At 37.5% G+C, this 22773-nt stretch overlaps 1 protein-coding gene across 1 annotated transcript in view; it reads left to right on the top strand.

Moving 5' to 3' along the window:
- ENPEP (glutamyl aminopeptidase) overlaps positions 1-22773 on the top strand; it is an 87650-nt gene that overhangs the window by 25202 nt on the left and 39675 nt on the right. Inside the window, exons 4-10 of the mRNA XM_002917514.4 lie at positions 1651-1771; positions 4207-4361; positions 4809-4922; positions 7812-7946; positions 9732-9797; positions 14913-14978; positions 15109-15260. Of these exons, the coding sequence (XP_002917560.1) occupies positions 1651-1771; positions 4207-4361; positions 4809-4922; positions 7812-7946; positions 9732-9797; positions 14913-14978; positions 15109-15260 (809 nt within the window). The remainder of the gene's footprint in view (positions 1-1650; positions 1772-4206; positions 4362-4808; positions 4923-7811; positions 7947-9731; positions 9798-14912; positions 14979-15108; positions 15261-22773) is intronic.

The following is a 22773-nucleotide window of genomic DNA, read 5'->3' as shown; positions in this document are numbered from 1 at the left end:
ACATCTATCTGCAGGTATTTGTTGGACATATTTTAAACTCTTTAAGGTAAATACAAAGGAGCACAATTAATGGATCATATAGTATGAGTATATTTAGTTTTGTAAGAAACTGCCAAATTGTCTTCCAGAAAGGCTATACCATTTTGCATTCCCACCAGCAACATATGGGAGTGCCCGTCATTCCACATCCTCGCTAGCATTTGGTGCTGTCAGTGTTCTGCATTTTGGCGTTCTGGTAGGTGGGTCGTGGTATCTTATTATTGTTTGCAGCTCCTTGATGACATATGACGTGGAGCAACTTTTTGTAAACACATTTGCCATCTCTACATCCTCGTCGATGAGGTGTTTGTTAAGGTCTTTGGCCCGTGCTTTAATCAGGTTGTTTTCTTCTTGTTGAGTTGTAGGAGTTCGTTGTATATTTTGGGTAAAAGTCCTTTATCAGATGTGTCTCTTGCAAATATTTTCTCCCAGTCTTTGGCTTGTCTTCTCATTCTCTTGACATGGTATTTCTCAAAGCAGAAGTTTTTAATGAAGTCAATTACCAGTTATTTCTTTCATGGATCAGGCTTTTGGGGTTGCATCTAAGAAGCCATCTTCATAGCGAAGGTCATCTAGATTTTCTCCTATGTTATCTTGTGGGAGATTTATAGCTTTGCATTTACATTTAGGTCTGATCCATTTTGAGCTCATTTTGGCAAAGGGTGTAAGGTCTGTATCTAGAGTCACTTCTTTGCATGCGGATGTTCAGTTGTTCCAGCACCGTTTGTTTAAAAAAAACACAACAACTATCTTTGCTCCATTGTATTGCCTTTACTTCTTTGTCAAAGATCATTTGACTATATTTATTTGGTCTGTTTCTGGGCCCCGTTGTGTATTGATTTACTTGTCTATTCTTTTGCTAATACTGTACTGTCTTGATTAGTGTAGCTTTGTAGTAAGTCTTTAAGTCGGGTAGTATCAGTCCTCCAACCTTGTTTTTCTCCTTCAATATCATGTTGGCTATTTTGGGTCATACGTGCTGAAACTGGAGTGGGGGGTAAAAAAGTCTATACTTGGATTTGATTTATAAATCATGACATAGAGACACAAAATGATACCTTAGAGACTTAAAGAATTGATGTCTCCCTCTCAGAAAATTTTGAATCACTGTATTTTAGACTCTGGGAGTAAAATAGTTAAAATTATCAATTATCAGAAGGATAATTTGGACAGTAATGGGTGGAAGAGCACAAGTGGAGAAAAATGTATCCAAGGCCTTTAAGATGAGGAAAATCACATGATTCACGTCCTCAAAGACAAATTACACAGAGATAGAGAGATAGATGATAGAAACTGATAGAAAGTTAGGTAAACACATAGATATTAAGGATATATGTTCTAAATAGAAAAAAGTAACACTTAAAAATATATTGGACATAACCATTGTGTCTTACATTATTTCTAGTTATTGAAATCACTCAGAGAGTTATACAGTATTGTTTTCCTTTATACATGAGTCTCAGAGATGCGAAGTGATTTGTCCAAAACTGGGATTCAAATAAGTCTTTACCTGGCTTCAAAGCTCACCTTCTTTCCACTATGTTTTATATTGTGGTTTTTGTGTTTTATCAAATGAAGAATAATTTTCACTATATTTTTGTGTTTTAATAGCTCACTATATATGTCCAGCCACAGCAAAAGCACACAGCTGAATATGCCGCAAACATAACTAAAATTGTGTTTGATTATTTTGAAGAGTACTTTGCTATGGATTATGCTCTTCCTAAATTAGGTGAGACTCATTTTTTATTTTCTTATTTTTAATATTGCCTTTGCTTTTACCTAAGTTAAATCATGTCCTCAAGTTTTTGCATTCTTAGTTAATAGTCACCCTTTAGTCTTTTTATTATATGCCTAAAATATGTGTCTAATATTTACTAGATGCTGAAAGATGCACCTGGGATTCTTCCAAGAATAATGTCCATACTTACTTCTGTTCTTACCTGACAAATGCATAGACTTTTACTTCCAAATAAAGACTAAAGTAATGTGTAAAACTGTAGGTTTTGATAATAATGCAGCCAGAAATAGCAACCTAGATTTGTTGATTTCAAAACCATTACCATTCCAATAGCTTACATTGCCTCCCTACCATCAATGTGTTGATAACTAGTAGGGATAAATGATGCTATTGGAGTCCCATATGCTTCTAGTCTTTCTATTGTACAAGACTAATTCTAGATTCTCCAGCAGTTCAAATGAAACACTGATACTCCTTCCATAAATATTTTTTTTCTAATTTGGGGGCGACATGTTTTCTTTTTAAAATAAAATTAAGGCTATAATCAAAATGGTGTAGATATGATACTTCTACCAATAGTAGCTTGAGGGGTATTAGCAGAGACTTTAAATGAAACACCCATATAGATGTTTGTAGGGATAAAATGAAGATAACAACCAATCAACCCAAAATTGATTTCTCTATTTACGTTTATGCCTCTGCTTTAATAAACTATCAGTGCGAAGTGGCTGGGATGCCAGATTCTCTACATGGGCGTGGTTGTGGCTCTGGGCAGCTTTGCAGATGCTCCATTTTCTCTTCAATGGCATCAGCTCCCAACTAGTAGAGAAAGAGATAGGAAGAGAAACAACTGTTCACCAACATCAGAATATACTTAATAAAATGTTTAGACATTAATTTAAAAGTCTCTTTTCTCTTTATCTCACTTGAACCACCCAGGATAAAGTGGGCAGTGGAACTCTCACAAATTTCTCTGTTCTCCTTTTCTCCTCCTCTTTCTCCCAAACGCCTTCTTCTTTATACTTTTAAATGCATTTTCAATCCTTTCCGAGTTGACTCTGTCTTAGACTTTCTGTACAGTTGACTTCTGCATTTATTACACTCCCCATTTATTAAATACACTGGAGTTAATTATAATTTCAAAACTCATTAGAGAAATGAGGTCACAAAAAGCCTTTCACTGAAGGATTAGGTAAAAATTGTACTCCATAATATTATAAAAAATAATGGCCCTTGGGGGGAATACTTCTCCACCCTTTAAGTAGCATTCTTTCGACAAAATAACTAAACCTAAGCATGGAGATAACACAGAAAGGAAACTACTCCTGTAATCCTGACTTTTATTTAATATATGCACTTTTCATTCTTTTACAAAAAGCTTTAAGAATTTTTATGTTAACCAGAAAGGACCTTTGCTTATATGTTAGATAAAAATTTAATTTATTTTTATTTGTGTGCCTCATTTATATGTAATAATATGGAGCGCCTGGGTGGCTCATTCAGTTAAGCATCCGACTCATGATCTCAGCTCCGGTCTTGATATCAGTGTTGGGAGTTCCAACCTTGCATTGGGCTCCACACTGGGTGTAAAGCCTACTTTAAAAAAATCATATGGATTAATAAAGAAATTACATTTTTATTATAGTTCATTAGCTGAAGAATCTGTATTCTGTCCACTAATCAAGCTCAACATCTCTGTTTGGGATTTAACATAGAACTGATGGGCACCACCTCTTCCTGTCAAATGTTATACCAAAGACTATAGGCCCAAGTGAAAACGAAGAATAGAAATTCCTGGTAGAATCCAACATTTTAGGTCTGGAAGAGAATTTAGAAAGAACGTGGTCTATTTCATGTTGATCCAACTTATTTAATGCATGCAAATGGATGGTAATCAGTAAGAAATTCGGTTGATCTCAAGTTGTACAGAAATAGGGGAAAAGTGGAATTTTATATTCTCTAATATTCTGCATCCTTGGATAGAAATATATTTCTGTGCTCTTGGAAGCTGTGTACTTGTAAGTCTTCATTTGAAAACTTCACTTCCTAATCCTCACAGCTTATCTTCAAAAACAGATGCTTTCTGTCACCTAAGTAAAAATCTGGGGGGAAAAAAAGGCTAATAAAAGTGAAGTACAGGGAGAAACAAAAGACGTAAAATTATAGAGGACTGAAAAGAGCATTGCCGTTAGTATCCTTTGAAAGCTAAAAGACACATTGATATCTGGGGCCAACAGGAAAAGTTCCATGGAAAGTTTGAGTGCATGAAGGCTGAAAAGTTCGCGCAAATAGATTATTGTTTTTTACTCTAAGAAATTATTTTTAGCCTTTTTAAAAAACATTCTTCCAAAGAACTTAATTTAGTAAGAAATGTTATAAACAAATGCAAAGAACTATTTCTCACGGGATTGCTTCTTTCTCCATAGATGAAATCGCTATTCCAGACTTTGGCACCGGGGCCATGGAGAACTGGGGACTCATCACTTACAGAGAAACGAACTTGCTTTATGACCCTGAGGAATCAGCCTCGTCAAACCAGCAGAGGGTGGCCAGTGTGGTTTCCCATGAACTTGTGCATCAGGTATAGAATCTTGGTATCAAATTAGCTTGTTTTTAAAAGTGGCTTAAGACCATAGGAATAATTGAAATGAATAATAACAAATAAAATCCAGCCAATCAAATAATTCTGCCTGACAGTCTTTCTTAGTGCTAGTAAATATTTTACCCTAAAAACCTTTTAAGACACATTGTTTTGCCTTTACTAAATACACAGGGGACCTCACTCTGACTTTACATAGGCCCAGTAATACCTAAATAAAGACAATAAACCAAAGAGAATTCAAGATCACTTAAAAATCAGGAGAAATAGGGGAAAAAAGCAGGAAATAAATGCTAATTACGTACAGCGTCTGCCACTTCTGTGTCAAATGACAGCATTTACGTGGACAAATAAATGTATCGCTAACTTCTAGGCCTCTCTACCACAAGCATAATAACTTAACTATCTCTTTCTTGCTTATAATTTCAGTGGTTTGGAAATACTGTGACCATGGACTGGTGGGAAGACTTGTGGCTAAATGAAGGATTTGCTTCCTTCTTTGAGTTCCTGGGAGTAAACCAAGCAGAAAACGAGTGGCAAATGGTGAGCCCGAAACACATAAGCTCTCAATGTCTGTTGGCCTCATGCAAGGCGACTGAAACGGTTACACCACGACAGTGTCCCCGAGTCAGGGGCCTGGTGCAGTGGGGAACTGGGAATTCCCTTGTCAGTCTGGAGTGAAGTCAGTTTGTTCCACTCAACTATACCTTGCTGAGGGCCAATGTCCAGGCCTTGGAGGGCAATTGACCACCCCCATCTGAGGATGTTCTCGATAGAGACCCTCAATAACATGTGTCAAAGCAGAAAAACAAAATAGTGAGCTTAGACAACACAGCTCTGTATTCAAGTGTCTGCAGTGTTAATCCTTTGAAAAATCTAAGCCTAATTTTGCAAAGTCCTTACCTTTACATAGGTTGCTGAAACAGTGTGATAAAGAGATAAGAGTATAAACTCAGTGTTATAGGGGATGTGACCTTGAGCAAGTGACATATCCTGAGTCAGTTCTCTCTTCTGTGAAAGAAGAACATTGTTCTTTATGTTGTAAGCTTAAATCTCCTGAAAATACATGTAATTACCATTATCCTACCTCATGTCCCTGAGGGGCCTGGAACAAAGGCATCAATGAACCCTAAAAATATTTTTTTTCTGAAAAGCTAAATCTGTTTTTATCGATATTTAGATGGTGTGGATACTCTTCATCTGTTTGTATATAGGAAAGTCTAAGCGTGTAGATGCGTAAAAGTAGCGAATTACAGGTTGTGTACTGTAGAGACTACTGCCCTCTACTGGAAAAATAAAGACACGACCTTAAATGCCTGAAGCCCTTGGCCGTTTCCATAACCTACTTTTAAAAGTGAGAAAGTTAATTTGCAACAATTCCTGCTTTAACACTTTAATCTACATCAGAGTTTTTCAGCCATGGAACCATTGCCATTTTGGGCCAGATAATTTGGGAGTGGTTGACAATTGTGGGGGTTGTCCTGTGTATAGTACGACATTCAGGAGCATGTCTGGCCCATATATGCTAGAGGCAAGTAACCCTCCCTCGCCAGTTGTAAAACCAAAATTGTGTCCACATATTTCCAGATGTCTGCTGGGGGACAAAATTTTCCCTGGTTGAGAACCACTCATATATGTTGAAAATTGTTGATTTTGTAATTTGTTAAAATTAAACTATATAAATGAAAAAGTATATTGTCCTTTATTTTCTATAAAGTAACCTAAGTCCCCTCTTATTATAAGATATTATAAGAAATTATAATATTTTAATAGTATAATTATTATAATTAATAATATAAGAAATTTAACATTTTAATATTCCAATTCAGTATTTCAAAACACCAATTAAATTTCAAAAGAATTTAGTATGCAGTTTTTTTTTTAAGATTTATATATTTATTTGAGAGAGAGAGCAGTGGGGAGGGGCAGAGAGAGAGAGAATCTCAAACCGACTCCCTGCTGAGCACAGAGCCCAACACAGGGCTCGATTCCATGACCCTGAGATCATGACCTGAGCTGAAATCGAGAGAAGGATGCTTAACTGACTGAGCCACCCAGGAATCCCTAGTGTGCAGTTCTTAAATGAAATTTAATCACATAGTCCAATCCATCCACCCATCCATCCATCCATCCATCCATCCATCTATCCATTCATTTTTTATCCATTCATTCAGTCTTCTGTGTTCAGTGAACACTACAGAAGATCCAAAATGGAATAAAACATACTTCTTGCCCACAAGAAGTTGCCAAGTAAGGGTCTGGTGGGTGGAGGGGAAGAGATAAATATAGACAGATTGTAAGAGAGCCTGGTAAGCACCACAACAGTGGAGCCTCATTTCACAGATGAAAAAGCCAATGCCCAGAAAGGAAATATAACTTTCCAATCTCACACAGACAATTGGTAGCACAACCAAAACTAGAGTCAAGTTTCCTGACCCTGATAACTGAATTCATTCTACTTACTTAAGACTTTTAGGTGCGCAAAATTTAAAATCCAAGTCAAAATTACCTTGCTTGGCAGTTGTCCCTTGACAATAGTGCCTTGCCTATTATAAATGGAATTTGCAAAATTAGAAAATGTAAATGGGGAATATTTTTAATTAAGTAAAACCAATAAAACTTTTGTTTTTTTTATAGTGATTTAACAGAATGAGATTTCAGAATCTAATTGATTAAGAATCAAAATAATAATAGCAGCTAATGTGCTAGGTTTCACTCTGCCAGGTACTAGGCCAACTGCATACCATGCATTATCATTGAATTCTCTAATAATTCCAAAAAGAATAGGCCATTATTATCCCTATTTGATGGGTTAGGGAGCTTAAATGTACATCTAGAAAATGGAAAAATGAGCTATGAACCATAAGAATCTGACTATAGGGCTAGATGTCTCAACCACTCTATTTTGCTGAGAAAACATAGGATTGGAATAAGAAGATGATTATTAGAATAAATAAAATGAATATTTTCTTTGATTAGTTATGAATCATCCAAATTCAAATGATTAGTTGACCAAAAAAAAAAAAAAATCCCAAACATCAATTTTTGATCAACATGCATCCTCACTTAATTCTGAGAACAGATCTGTGAGGTGATATCATTTCCAGTGCACAGATATGGAAATAGGACTTGAAAAGTTTGGCACGTGCCTGAAAGTCATGCAGAAGTAGCAGAAAGAGCATTCACGGATGCTTGTGTCTTCTTGGCCCGTCATTTAGGGGTGAAGTCAAAGGAATTACAATAGAAGAAGGGAATGGAATCAGTATAGATCAATCAGTGCAAAATCTGATTGATTTGAACACCTAACCCTTGTCTTAAGTAATTTGCATCATTTATATTTATCTTCCCCCAAGTGATACATGAATGATATTTTGAAATATGAACCAGTATAAAGGAAGTGCTATCTTTTTTGGGTTTGTTCTGTCATTTCAGAGAGACCAGATATTACTTGAAGATGTGTTACCCGTACAAGAGGATGATTCTTTGATGTCTTCACACCCAATTGTTGTCACTGTGACAACTCCTGCTGAAATAACATCTGTTTTTGATGGAATATCCTATAGCAAGGTAGGGAAAATATAACATTGTTGTGAACACCTTCTTGTTTAGTGACTTTTAGAAAACGCTAAAAATGGAAGGAATGGTGAGACAATGGTAATGGGCTTCAGGAAACAGTGTAGGGCTTTTTCTGGGTGCTGAATATTCAATAGTTTGTACTTTTCAGTCAAAGCGGATCAACGCTGGTCATTGTCATAGGACTTTGAATCAGATTTTAAAAAATCTCTCTTTTCACCTTTGTTTATAGCCTCTCTCATTCTAACTGAACGTTTATTCTTCAAGCTTCAAATTTAAAGTTATTTGATTTGATTTTTTAAAAGACAGCAAATCTTCTTTTTTCTGCTTTGTGGTCTTTGATGCCATGTATGTGGACACCATTTCTAATAGAATCCTTTAGTGCAGCCAGGAAGAACTTAGATCCAACTCGGTTTGAAGGAATGACTTTTATCCATTTTCTGTAAGATAGAAAGCTGACTTTATGAGCATGTTGTAGATGGGGCATTTTTATCCGTTAACCTGGTCTGCAAAGCTTCTGTAACTACAGTGTCCCATTTTCTCCCACAGCGTTTGCTGTAACTCCTGCAAACACACTCGTGCCTGCGTGCGGCCTAATCTAGTCCTTTCCCTTTGGCTGCTCATGGCTTACCCACTATGCTAAGTTGCTCAAAAGCCACTGCCAAGGAATACATGTTGTTATTCTGGATAATACCTAAAGTTTTATTTAAAACAAACTATTATATTTGTTAAAATGAATGCTTGAGTGGAAAAAGCCCTCCCTATTATTACTGCTTCAGAGTTACAGCATCATATTTTTGGCTTTTCCTGTCCTTATTCCCATGGCATCTTTTTAGGCTTCCTTTATTCATTTTTCTTTCACATTGCCCATGATTCTTTTCTCTTTCTGTTAAAATGGACATTTCTAATCCACTTACAGTATGTTCTAATAACTCACATGGAGACTCTTATATTATTCAAATCAGTTTCTTTCTGAGTCCTAGATATTCCATGGGCTTAAGATATTTGGTCAGAAACAAATAAATGTTCTAAGCTTTTAGCCTTCTACTAGGTACAAAAATAATTTATACTTAAATGACAGTAAAAATTGCTAACTTATCGGGGAGGCACATGTTTTTCTAGCAAGTTACTTGAAAATTGACTTAAAAATATATAAATAGTGAATTTTAGTATTAATCTTATAGCATGTGCAAAGAAAGTAGAAAGCAGAGGGATTCATCAGATTTTTCAGATAAAATAAAACCAAATGAGATAAACTACTTTTGAAGAGGATTTTATGTCTAAATGATATTATCTAACTCTATTAAACTATTTGACCAGATAATTCTTCAACTTTCTATTTCCACTAAATGTAATCTTTTTAAAGTATTGAAATATACATTAAGAAGTAAGCAGAATTTTATCGTGGAATTACTTTGCTTATTCACTGAAAAATAGTTTTCTAAAAGTATTTCTACCCTCTCTTTCATTAGAAAAGCCCCATCTGCTGTTCATTTGGTGAAGTGCAATAATTATTTAAGTCCCAAGTCACTGAAATGATGGCCACTTTATCAATTTCTCTTTACCTTTTAGTTATTTTAGAAGCGTAGATACAGGGGCTGTGCCAAATGACATTTTTACCCTAAAACTATAGAGCTATGGCCAAGTAATTTAGTGGGGTAATCTTGAAGGCATGATCTCACAAATACAATATTGAAATACTGGTCACAACAGTGATCGCCGGTGTTTGTTTCCTGCCTATCCTTTACTAGTTCAATTTCTCATTCTTTTCCATCATAGGGAGCGTCCATTCTGAGGATGCTTGAAGACTGGATAACACCAGAGAAATTTCAAAAAGGATGTCAGGTATGATTTCTTACTTTTAATAATATTAAGCATAAGCTACACTGATCTGTGTACACTTTCTTTTTCTCTCCTTATTCAGGGATAGTTTAAAGAGTAAAACATAAAAACGTGACTTCACAGACAGCTAAGGGCCTACACCGTATCTGGAATTACCATTAAGCAGAAATTTCATGGAGAAGTTGAATGGACTCCGTAGTTATTTTGGATACCCTTATATGTGTATTAGCTCAGTCTGCCATGATAAATACTGTCGGCTGGGTCATTTAAACAACAGAAATGTATTTTCTCACAGTTCTGGGGGCTGCGGAGTCTATGACCATGCCACCGCAGATTCGTGTGTGGAGAGGGCTGTCTCTCTGGCTTGCTGCTGGCTGCCTCTTCTCTGTGCCTGGTGGGGCAGAGCAAGAGCTTTCTGGTGCCTCTTATCGGACAGACATTGATTTCCTGCGAGGGTCCCCCCCTCATGACTTCATCTAAACCAGAGGCCTCATCTGCAAAGGCCATCACATTGGAGATTAGAGCTTCAATGTCTGAATTTCAGGAATGCAATTCAGTCCATAGCAACATGATATAAAAGTTTAAACATATCTATAAAAGTCTTCCCGGGGCGCCTGGGTGGCACAGTGGTTAAGCGTCTGCCTTCGGCTCAGGGTGTGATCCCAGCGTTCTGGGATCGAGCCCCACATCAGGCTCTTCTGCTATGAGCCTGCTTCTTCCTCTCCCACTCCCCCTGCTTGTGTTCCCTCTCTCGCTGGCTGTCTCTATCTCTGTTGAATAAATAAATAAAATCTTTAAAAAAAAAAAGTCTTCCCTTACAGTTTGTAAAAGGACTTTTTCCTTTTTAGTAGATTTAAAAAAACGGCAAACATACACATTCCTATTATGATGGAGTCAATGAATAAAGAGGGCCTGCTTCCTTTTGGAAACAGAAATGGTAATTTTCAAAAGCATTTCACACATCCCACTTAAGCTTATGACTCCAGGGGATATTTCAGTTTCATTTTTATTTTTCTAGCAAAACCTAAGCCTCAGTCTCAGGGTTTTATATTGTGAATGTTGCTACAATCTGTCCCTGCAACTGTTCTGTCTGCAGGTTGGCCCCACTGCAGCCTAGAGATGGAATTGTCTTCCTACTTTTGCCCTTTCCTCTCCTTCCTCCCTTCTGCGATACCCCAGGTAGTTCAGCAGAGCAGTGGTGATGATGCCTGGTCCAGAAAGCAGAAAACAGGTCAGAGCAGCTCCCTGCCACCTTTTCTAAAGAGGACCAGCACTTCCTTTGGATGAGATTCCCCAGGACAAAGCCTGCTCCCCATTCCTTCAGCTCTCACAACCACCAAGTCTTCTCATGTGGCATCCGGCACTCTCTATGCTCCCCCAAAAGGAAACAGTCCCCTCCATCCAATGCTAAAATTTCTGGGTGACCAATAAAGTAAGAAATAAGACCAGGACTTGGGAAATAATCAGGAAGTACATCAGTACATTTTACTGCTTTTGTCCATTAATAAAATACACTGTGTGGACTCTGGTGGAAAGGGAAAAGCTATGTGCTTGTTCTTATGTGCACATTAGAACATTCTGTAACTTTTCTGTCAGCTTCAAACTCGCATTTCATCATATCTTCTCTCACTGAGCCCCTTCGGTGAGGAACTCTGTGTTCTATATCTCTGCATATACTCCCGTACCTAGTAGAGTCCATTACACATGTTAGGGCAAGCCAAAAAATGCTTCTTGAGTGAATGAATGGTCTATAATAAATAGCATAAAATACAGAAAGAAACAAAAACAATTCTTTTTTTTAAAAAATCTGTTAAAATTCCATTTGCATAGTTTTCATCCTAAATTAAACTGATCAGTAACACATTCTTGGAATCTTCAAAGCTGACTTCAGATTAAATGATTTTTATAGTAACTTCTAGAAATGTACCAAAAGAGTCTTTAAAAGTGCATAGCTATTCGAATAATTCAGAAATACTCTTGTATTTCCTTTAGCCCATTATCTATGGTATAATTAATTTAAAAGCCAGTTTTGTCTAAAACTAATATTTATCAAGTGAAAACTGTCTTCCTCCACCCTGTGACTATAGATGGAGCTAGAAAATTAACTAGAATGAATAGATTTTAATTATTTCATGCCATCATATTGTTGTGGAATAAATTTACCAAAAAAAACCCCCACTAAAACATTCACTTTTTCCCTATAATCTTCAAACACTAGCTCATATCTGAAAATAATATATGATCAGTATAGGCCACACTCAATACCTCTCAAACCAATTGGAACTTTCTTTCATTCAAGTATCCGAATAGTATCTCTCCTTGAGTTATCATGCTATGATTGCTGTCCCTGAATCCCACACCCTGATACCATTCAGAATTTTACCTTTGCAAATGCTAATTCTATCCAAAGTGACTCTTCATGAGCTAACCTGGTGTGGCATGAAATCTGGGGATGGCCAGCTGTCTGTTCTCTTTCATGCTCATTACCTTCTTCCAAACTCCATCTCAGACATCAAAGCAGGTGCAAAGTGCGGAGAAACAAGGCCAAAACCATCACCTAGAAAATCTTTAAGGCTGTGCTTGTGCATAAAAAATCATAATAGATAATGGGGTGTTCGTAACAGTACGTGGTCATGAAATCAAGCTGAGAAATATATCCATCCTTTCTTTTTCTCCTAGTATCAGAAGGATAGGACAGGAATGATAGGACAGGAATGGCTCAGCTGAACATGGTCTTTCCCTTCCTGGGATACTAGTAACAGAAGCAGGGCTCCTTTCCTTTTGTGCTTACCACACCAATATCAACTAATGAGGGACTATTATTGGGGGACCTAGGTCACCATAAAATTTTGAGTGGAATGACTGCATTGTGATTATTCAGGGTGAAGAAAGGAATTTCTTAATATAGACAATTCAGAAGTGCACTCATCTAGACAAAATAAAATTGATGTCTTTTAATATACTGTTTATATAAATGTCCATGTAGCCTGTAGTTCAGGAGAAGCAAGATACTGTAGTTTAAAAAGCAATAATAATAACACCACCACTGAAACCTGCACAAGCTGGTCCAGGAGTCAGAATTCTTTCAAGGTTACCACAGGAAACTCTCTTCACCTCTCTAGGCACCAGTTTCCTACAACCCTAAAAATGTGAGAGTTGTGTTAGATAATATTTAAAATCCCTTCTAGCTCCAAGATTGCATGTTCTAAGCTCAAAGCATTGTGAGTATGCATGTAAATTCCACATTAATTTCAAGATGTTACTACTCACTAGAAAGTGTCATTAGCAGGTAGCTATGGTTTTAATTGATTATTACTATTCCAAGTATCCCATTATTTTATTTAGAATGAATGACTTGTGCAAAGCTCTGGAACAAATACATAAAATTGAATATCCAGTATGTGCCTTTCATGTCTTCTCCCTTCCTCTGCCTGCCCTCCAGTGGTAGTGCTGAGCAGTGAACTCATGAAAAGAACAAATACGAAGGCAGCATTCCCAAACCGCTCTCAACCCTCGTCCAGGCTTCTTGGAGCAGTACGGCTAATATCATTTTACCTCTCTGTGCCTGAAAAGAAAGGAATTTAGAAGATAATGTGACTTAGGCACAGTGCCTCCTGAAAATTATAGCAACTTAGAGTGAAAATGTCAAGTGCAAAGTCAACCACTGGTTAGTTTCTTTGAAGTTCAAGGAACACTTAAGAAGCTTCCATTTCTATCAAAGATGTCCATATTTTAAGTGGGACAATTCTTGACAGCAACAAAGGCATGATATGGCAGGAACTTGGGATGGTTTCCTGGAGAACCACAACTATGAGAGTAGGAGAAAACTGGGAATTTTCTTTAGGGACACACCACATTATATCTGAAAACTCATATACAGAGATTTTGTGAACAGGATTGCCAAAAAGAGAGCTTTCTAGTTTAAAAATTCATATTTTAAAAGTAATTGAAGAGTGAAGACACTCTTTAAAGAGAATAATATCCCCAATTTATCCATGACCATCATCATCATTCCTATTATTCAAAACATCATATATCCTTTTCTTTTAGCAGGGGTCTTCTAACTGCTACCTGCTAGCCAAATCTGGCCCACCACCCATTTCTGTAAGGTCTGCAAACAAAATCATGTTTACAATTTTGAATGGTTGAAAATTCAAAAGAAGACTATTTCATGACATGTGCAAGTTAAATGAAATTCAAATATCAGAGTGCATAAATAATGTATCGGAAGACAGACATGGTCATTCATTTACATATTATCTATGGATGTTTTTGTGCTACAGAGGCAGAGTTGAGTAGATACAAGACACTGTATAGCCCCTAAAACTTAAAATCTTTACGATATAGCTTTCTACGGAAAAAGTTTGCTGAGCCCTGGATTAGAGCCAAGCTCACCTCTTTGAGGCATGTTGCCTCAATCACTCATGTGTGATGGGCTCATCTAGTGTCTGAAATGAGAAAACACCCCTGTGAATGACGGTAGGGGATGTACCCAGTGGTGACAGGTTAACACCACCAAGTGAAGATCATAAAATTACCGATCTCTCTTCATATTGGATCACAAATGTTGTGGACTGTTGACTGTTTGCTGAACACTTGACTGCCCGTAAGTATCTTAAATTTCTTGTCCTGAAGAAATTAAACTTTTCCTCTCCTGTCCACAATTCCATTAGACTATTAAAAAGAACAAGCTATATCATTAATAAGGAAAAATATTTGTGCTTTACAAATAAATTATTTGTACCCTGTTTTTATAGGTTACAAAATGTTTTGCATACAATGTATCGTTTTATTTTATTCTAGGTACGCTCGCCATATTATACATTAGAATGAGATATGTCTATGGGCTCACCTTATGTAGAAGTATGGGAAAAGCATACATTGACTTCTTTTTTAAAAAATCTCTAAAGTTTATTTGAGAGACAGAGAAAGACAGAGAGCATAGAGGGAGAGGGAGAGGGAGAAGCAGACTCCCCGCTGAGCAGGGAGCCCAACACTGGGCTCGATCCCAGGACCCTGAGATCATGATCTGAGCTGAAGGCAGACGCTTAACTGACTGAGCTACCCAGGTGCCCCCATACATTGACTTCTAAAATACTCATTCTCTTTCACGTACAGATTTACTTGGAAAAATACAAATTCAAGAATGCAAAAACTGAAGATTTTTGGGGGGCACTTGAAGAGGTAAGGAGTATGTCCCCAAGTATTTCTTTGTCTGATTAACAAATGATTTATCAATCATTTCTTTATCTGACTATTCTGTCCTTTTATTCATCTAATTTGTTAATTATTCCTCATGTTTTTTAAATATCAGGCAAGTAATCTACGAGTGAAAGAGGTAATGGATACGTGGACCACACAGATGGGTTATCCTGTACTTGATGTGAAAGATATGAGGAACATCACACAGAAACGCTTTCTGTTGGACTCAAGAGCAAATCCTTCTGAGCCACATTCACCTCTTGGGTAAGGATCTATAATGCATTTCAAAAGAAAAGCAGAAATTTGATGGAAATGTTGGCCATTTGCTTGGATCTTGCTCTTCAGTACATGATTGATGGGTGATAGTATAAAAGCACAGTGTGTTTGGGGAAACAAAAGCATTCAAAGAGAGCTCCATGGTCTCCAGATTCAAAATGGAGGACTGAGCACATGTGTCCAAGTCCTGTTCTTCCCAGAAATGACTGAGTAAAGGAGCAGAAGTGCTGAAAGAAATGAACTCATAAAGGAAAGAAAATAAAGAGGAGGGGCCATATACATGATAGAATTCTAGAAGACAAGCCAGAAGGAAAACTATTGGTAGAAACCAAACTAAGGAAGATGCAGCCAGATAAAAAGGGACTTGTGGTAGAGGTGGAAATATCTTCCCTATCCCTAGGCAGGCCCTGGGCTCACTGTCCGCATGAAGAGTGGAGTGCACGCGTGAGAAGTGAGGCCGAAAATAGGGCGATTAATTTGAGGTCTAGACTCAGAACAATTGTGGCAGTCAAACACACCCCCATTCCATTTTCCCTTCAGCTGTTGCTATCCTTTCCTCTGTTCAGAGCTCTCAGAAGTCTGCCCGAAGTCTGGCAATGACCCAAGGCAAAAATCCAAAGGCTCTTCCCTCGCCCCCAAATAAATTGACTAAAACAGTGGAGGAAAGCTAAGGATTTGGTTAGGATGCCCAGAGTAAAGCTTTGCTCCTTACGGCACCTGCGGGAAGAATGGGCTAGAGCTGCCAGCTGTCCTTATACATACGCAGAGCTCCCAGTCGGACTTCCTGAGAAAGAGCCTTTTCAAAAATACACCTCCCCTCTCAACAGCAGAGGGATTACATACAAGGTACCAAGAATAGTTAATTTAGCCCTTCTTTCTGAAATATAGGTGGACCACTAAAATCACATGACACATAAAAAAAAATCTAAAAGCAAAGGAGGTAAAATCCCACTTGAACAAAAACCTGTCTCTATAAGAAACATAACCGGGGAAATAGAAAATAAATTTATGAAATACGTTTGGAGATCAAAGAAGCTATTAACACCCATTTTCTAAGAGCAGAATGTCTTTGAAAAAACAAACTTAGAATATAGAATTGCTCTGGCAGATTAAATTTTTGATTGTCAAAGAATTTAATCGACCAAGTAGAAATAAATTTGGGGAACTGTCTCAAGTTATAGGGCGAACACACAGAACCCACAAATACGAAAGAGAAGACAAATACGCAATGACCAGTACCCAACTAACAGATGTCTCTCAAAAAAGAAAACAGAGAAACTTGAGGGGCAAATCATATCAAAGAAATAATAAAGGACACAGGGATTCTGATTAAAAAGTCCCATTGATTACGCATTACAAAAAAGGAAAAGTATATATATATATATATACCTAGCTACATCCTCATGAATGGAACAATCATCTAAAATGGTTGAAGCAAAAAATATTTTCAGCCTCCAATTCTCTACCCAAACTAAACCAAATGTAAAAGCACAACAATGGCATTTTCACACATGGAGCCCCAGAAAATGCTTTCCACACAGCACTTCTTAGAAAGTTACTAGGGGAGGAAGAAGAGAAAAACTATAGATAAATCAAAAAAAAAGAAGAAGACATGGATCCAGGAAATAATGCATCCAACCAAGGAAAACCATGAGAGGGAATGCTGGCCATTAGTGAGCCAGGGGGCTCACAGTGCCATGCCTGAGGGCCGGATGACTGGGCTCAGGTAGGTGATTGCCAGGAAAAAGCAAGTTCGGTTGAGAGAATGAAAAAACCTGAAGAGCTGGTGAAGGCCCATCAGTTAAGTCAACTATAAAGAATAAAACTAGAGAAACCAAATCAAGGCTGTATATAAAAATTGCAGTCCAAAAATATAAACCAGGTAGAATAATTTTATGCCATTGATAAATACAAGGAAAAGGAGTCCACTTGACCCTTATGTTTGGGTGTCAGGGTAAATTTTAAAGACTTAGGGGACCACGAAATCAGCCTATAGAGAAGGAAACATAACTCCAACACACTTCTTGGCCAAAAATATGTGTACAACAGTATGATTTCATAGATGTTACTTATTGGCTTTTAACTTTTATAATCAGGGATGAATAATAAAAATAATGAAAATTTTGTTACAGTGGCAGAGAAGATAGGAAATATAAGCAGAAGAAAAAAAGCTGATAGAAGAAAGGAGTTGGAAGAGGGAGGAGAGGTGGAAGGAAGTGGTGGGTACTAAGTCAGCCGTGTGCTGCTGCTGACGCTAATTCCAACTCAGCCATCATGCTGGTAGCCTGAAATCCATCAGGTGGTGGTTCGTGGAAACCAGCAAACACTGGATTCGGTTCCCCCACTCCCCAAGGGCCAGTTCTTATGTATTTACCAGCACTCCATAGGCTATCCTACGGTTTCTCCTCGCTGGAAAATAGGGGTAAAATCTCCTGTTTTACAGTAGGAGAGAGTAGCAATACTAAAATGTATGAGACAGGAAATGACAGTTTGAGTACATTATTGAAAGGAACAATTACAACCTACAGAAATCTAATAATAATTTTACTTTCTTAAATTTTGACTGTTAATGGGGGAATGGAAGATAAATTAGTATAAGTAAACTAAATCACCCCGTCTGATGGATGAGTAAACAAATACTATCTGGAAAAAAAAAAAGAGCTATTTAGAGTTACACATTTAGACATAGGGAGAATTAAGTCCATAAGTATTTTTTAAAAGAGGATGCTTCCAAGAGAAGGGCTGTCCTGGGGGAAGGGTGGAAAAGGAGAGACTGGCTTTTCAATAGCAGTTTTTCTAGTTTTTGAGAGGATGTTTCTATTTATAAATTGTACAAATGAAATTCTCCTGAATATTTAAACAGCAATTATAAACTCGATCACTCAAATTTTCTTGCTAATATCATTTGTAAGAAACTTCTGAACATCATTACTTAAAATTTTATTAAACCCCATTTGTAATTTTGAAATAAAAACAGCTAAAGACACAGATTTATAAACTGAATTTTAAAAACTTCCTATATGTTTTTATGAATCTGTCAAATTAAAATTCATAGATTATATCAAATTTCTTGGGCATTTTCAGCATAGTGAGAACCAAATCTTTAACTTTACAAACTCAGACTTTTCTAGACATTTTAGCATGACTACTGAGTTAAGGTATCCTAAGAATTTCAGTTAAAATTATAAATACAATGTCATTTCCCTCTAATTTGCCAGACTTTTTTCCCTTTTTAAAATTTAAATTCAATTAGCCAACATATAGCACATCATTAGCTTTTGGTGTCACGTTCAATGATTCATTAGTAGCATAATTAATTTGCCAGATTTTTGAAAACGTTTCAAATATTGTAAAAGCTAATTGCTTTTTTGCAACACAGCCCGTGATTTCACACCAATCACACTTGTGTGAATACAGCTTGTACAGAAAGTCTTAACACTACATCCATTTCTGTATGACTAGTTATTTTTGTATACATTTCTGGGGTGCCAACTGCTGCCAACAGAAGAGAAGGAAATCAGGATCTCAGGACCCCTCGTATGGGGCTGGCCACGAAAACCTGGGCATAGCACTTTGGGGGTATCATCTCAGCCCCCCATGACCCAGATGAGCCCCTGCCTAGACAGGATCCTGGCTAAATGGGAACAGCATAGTGTGTGCGGCACTGGTCACCTGGACAATGTTCCAATTTCACTCTTGCCAATTTTTTTCCAGTTTCCTTGAGAAATAACTGACAAGCGTCATGTATAAAGTTAAGACGTACAACATGACGGTTTGATTTACGTATATTGTGAAACGATTCCCACAATAGGTTCAACTAACACCCATCACCCATACCAATTTTGATGGTCTCTTCTTTCAACTTCTGAATACTTGGTTTGGTGGAGAGACTTTTGCACCCACTGCCACTTCCGGTGATCTCTAATATCCACTGCCCGATTTCCACTGAAAAGGCCCTTTGCCCTCTTTATCTCCTTTTTAATAGTCTCACTGATCTTACTGTATGGTTAATTATATATAAATCATCACAAGATAGTTATTTGGTAGCAATTAAGATAACACGAGGAAGGAAAATTGTAAGGTGTGACAAAGGTGTCCCAGAAAAACTATAGGCTGGTTCTTTTATAGTTACTGTTTTATGGTTTGGCCAAATTTAATACTGCAGGAGCCTTTAGATATTAAAACTTAAAAATATTTCTCTCTTGTGAAACAAGCTTTCACTGGGGAGTTTCACAGTGATTACACTCTCCTGTCATATGTGCCCACTGATACACTGAGCCTGAATTAACAGGCGGGTCAGGGGTGCGCCTGAGGAGGGAGGGCCCCGGGAGACTTTCTTCCTTGAAGAAGTGAGATGTAAGCTGAGTAGATTGCTATGAGGGGATGACTGTGGGGGTGTTCAAAACAGAAACTACATGTATGAAGTCTCCAGAGGTTAAAAAGCGGCATTACCCATATAATATGCAACAGTCACTGAGCTTTGACTAAGTAGCTGGCACACTTGAAGCACTTTAGAGCGCTTTATCATAACAGGTGGGGAACTGGAGAAATAACCGAAAATGATGAAATAACTTATTCAAGGTTACACAGAGTGTAAGTGATGGCACTTTGCTTTGAACACAGACAGTCTGGCTCCAAGAAGCTGAACAGCAGAGAGGCACTGGGCCCAGCGGTGAGAGAGGAAGGCAGGGGCCAGGCATGCACACCATGCCCACGATTTTGAACAACAGTGTGCAAATTCAAGGCCTTCAAAGAGAGAGAATTGGCAGGCTCACCTTTACCTTTTTCAAAGTTCCCCTCTGGCTGCATCACAGAGAGTAGGCCAGAGTGGGGCAAGAGTGGGAGTGGGGGGGCAGTTAGTATGAAAACTGTAGTGAGTGACTCACATGCTAGATGAGGCTGAGGACAGGGTCCTGCACGAGGAGAGTGGCCGTGAGCCGGAGGGCTGTGGCAGGTGTTCCAAAGATGGGGTTGAGCTAAATTTCTCACTAAAGAACAAACGATATGCAGGGAACTGCATTGGATGACTTTGTAGATAACCATCTCATTTTAGAATATTGTTATCTCGTTCTATAGTGGTCATAGCCAAATTTCTACAGAACTGAAAGGTCTTTAGAGACCCACTTATCATAGGTACTCTATACAGTGAGTAACACAACCTGTTTCCCGGCTTTCGATTCAGGGCTTTGAAAATTAAGTCACACTGATAGCACACTTAGGTGTTTCCGACGATCAAATTGCCAAAATTCGAATTGCACTTCCTGTCCAAAGTATCAGAGAATGAAGAGCACTCAGAATTATTAAAGTAGCTACTTTGAAGATACTGGTTGGCACCTGAACTGGACGAACACCAAGAAAACCAGTGGTGCTCACCTTGCTGAGGCCCATGATCAGCCTTTTCTGGAAACATCAGACCCTCAGCTCTACCACAGTGAATGACACTCAGAGGACCTGGGAATCTTGCTGTATGCAAATTCTGAAAATTAATAGTTCATGCCACAACAAAGGAAATTTGAGTTCCTAGACCAACTGAGATCAGTCTGGGAGTGTCTGTATAGACTTCTTTATCTTCTCTTTAGTTTGGAAAGGAAAGATTATGATAGAAGAGCTTTGTTTTCACTCTTTCCTCTTCATAATATATGAATGAATTGAAACCTCGATCTGACTTAGGTGATAATTCAATTATAAAAATCCACATAATGATTTGTGCAATCATTCTGTTAATTATAAACTGTTTATTTTATAGCTACTGTTTTATGTTCTAGCAAATTAGATTGGCCATATTTAATACTGCTATTTAATAGCCTTTGGATATTAAAATTAAAAATATTTCTCTCCTGAGAAACAAACTTCCACTAGGAAAGCTTCATAGTAATTGTTCCCTTCTGTCATGTGTATCCACTGATTCGTTAAGCCAAAGTCATACCGAAAACTGTTTTTAAACTGGTGGGATTGCATTTTTTGAACTACTCCTTGGTTATGCAATCCTCTCCACACATATAAAAAAAATTATTACCCAGCAAATGAAATATATTATCAGGTCTTCACTTTTTAAGTTATAACAAATCTTTAAATTGTATTCATCGAGATTTAGAACATGGAACTATATTAACGTTTATACTTTTCTCTAGTATTTTCTTTAGATTTTACCTTCAGATACTGTTTTTATTTTATTTAGATTCATAAGTACATGATTTTTAGTGATCACTTACCAAAAAGTCAATCTACTTGCTCCATTTTTGTAAAAAAAAAAAAAAGTTATATATGCATAGGAAAACAAACCCAGAAAACGTGCTATCCTGTTGAGAACATTTGTTAAAAATCTATAGCAGTTCCTGAACAAATAAGAGAGAGAAAACATTACATCAAAAGTGATCCTTCATGATTTTTCACTTGATTGAAAACCTAGATCATAATATATGCCCTCCTGACCCCAGAAAGGAATTAGCCCTTTCTCCAGCCCTAGTGTTCACCTATTCTCTGTCCAGATCTAGTTGTGTCTGGTGGGAAATGTGGTTGATTAAGCTGTATTATAAACTCTGTGGCCCCCTCCCTCTTTTCACTCCTTAAATATTCCAAGATTAGGGAATTCTTACTGACCAGAAACTTTTTTACCATCTAAATGGCTCACATGTCTGTAAGTTATTGCTTTAACACTATCATCTCAACCATATCAGAAACAAACAAATTTCCTGTCTCCATCAGGTGGAATGGAATTCTCTATCAGGGACATGTCTTCGGCAGTCCACTTAATATAAACAGGGGGTAAAGGGAAGTAGGCGTTTAATTTTGGGGCAAAGTCCATTTTCTTTAGTGAAAATTAGGTTGACGATCTTTAATACTACCAGAGTTTGTTAGAGTGTTAGATACAAAAAAAGTGAATCATGCCTTTGAAAATGAAATCTGATCCTCCTAAATTTTAGGTAACATATAGAAGACTCTCATTCCATTTATGCAATTTCCGTTTCTTGACATTTTGTACTTAAATCTATTCTTTTACTCAGATTAGATTAGGTCCCGCAAGGGAGTCTAAAACTATAAAATTATATAGTCTTAACCCTCGATCCTTTTAGTTTTGTGATCTCCTCAGACTTCAGAGCAATGTTTTCACGTAACTTCGTAGTATATCTCATGTCCACTTCTAGGCACAGTGTAGTCCCAGAGACTGTGTTTTATGGAGGAATAGTCAAAATATGAAATCTGACTGTGCCCATAGGACACTTGTGTGCTCCATTCTGTCAGTCAGGTCGGCATTGGGGAAATGTAGAGAGGGGAAGAAATGTTCATTTATGTGGCAGCACCAAAACAGAACAGTGGAAGAGTGAAATATGTAGGTAGGATGTGACCTTTAAAAAGTGCTTGTTTATCTGTTGAGAAGCTGCAAGGCATCGCTGTTCGGTTGGCTTCCCTAAAAGCAGACCCTGAGGTGATGGTTCAAGTGAAAGCTACTCACCAGGAAGTGTTTCTAAGAAAGAATGGAAGGCGAGTGGGACAGGGGTAT

The sequence above is a fragment of the Ailuropoda melanoleuca genome, chromosome 11, assembly GCF_002007445.2.
Source record: "Ailuropoda melanoleuca isolate Jingjing chromosome 11, ASM200744v2, whole genome shotgun sequence".
In the NCBI taxonomy this organism is placed as follows: Eukaryota; Metazoa; Chordata; class Mammalia; order Carnivora; family Ursidae; genus Ailuropoda; species Ailuropoda melanoleuca.
The sequence above is the reverse complement of the archived record's forward strand: the minus strand, read 5'-3'. Positions and strand labels throughout refer to the sequence as shown.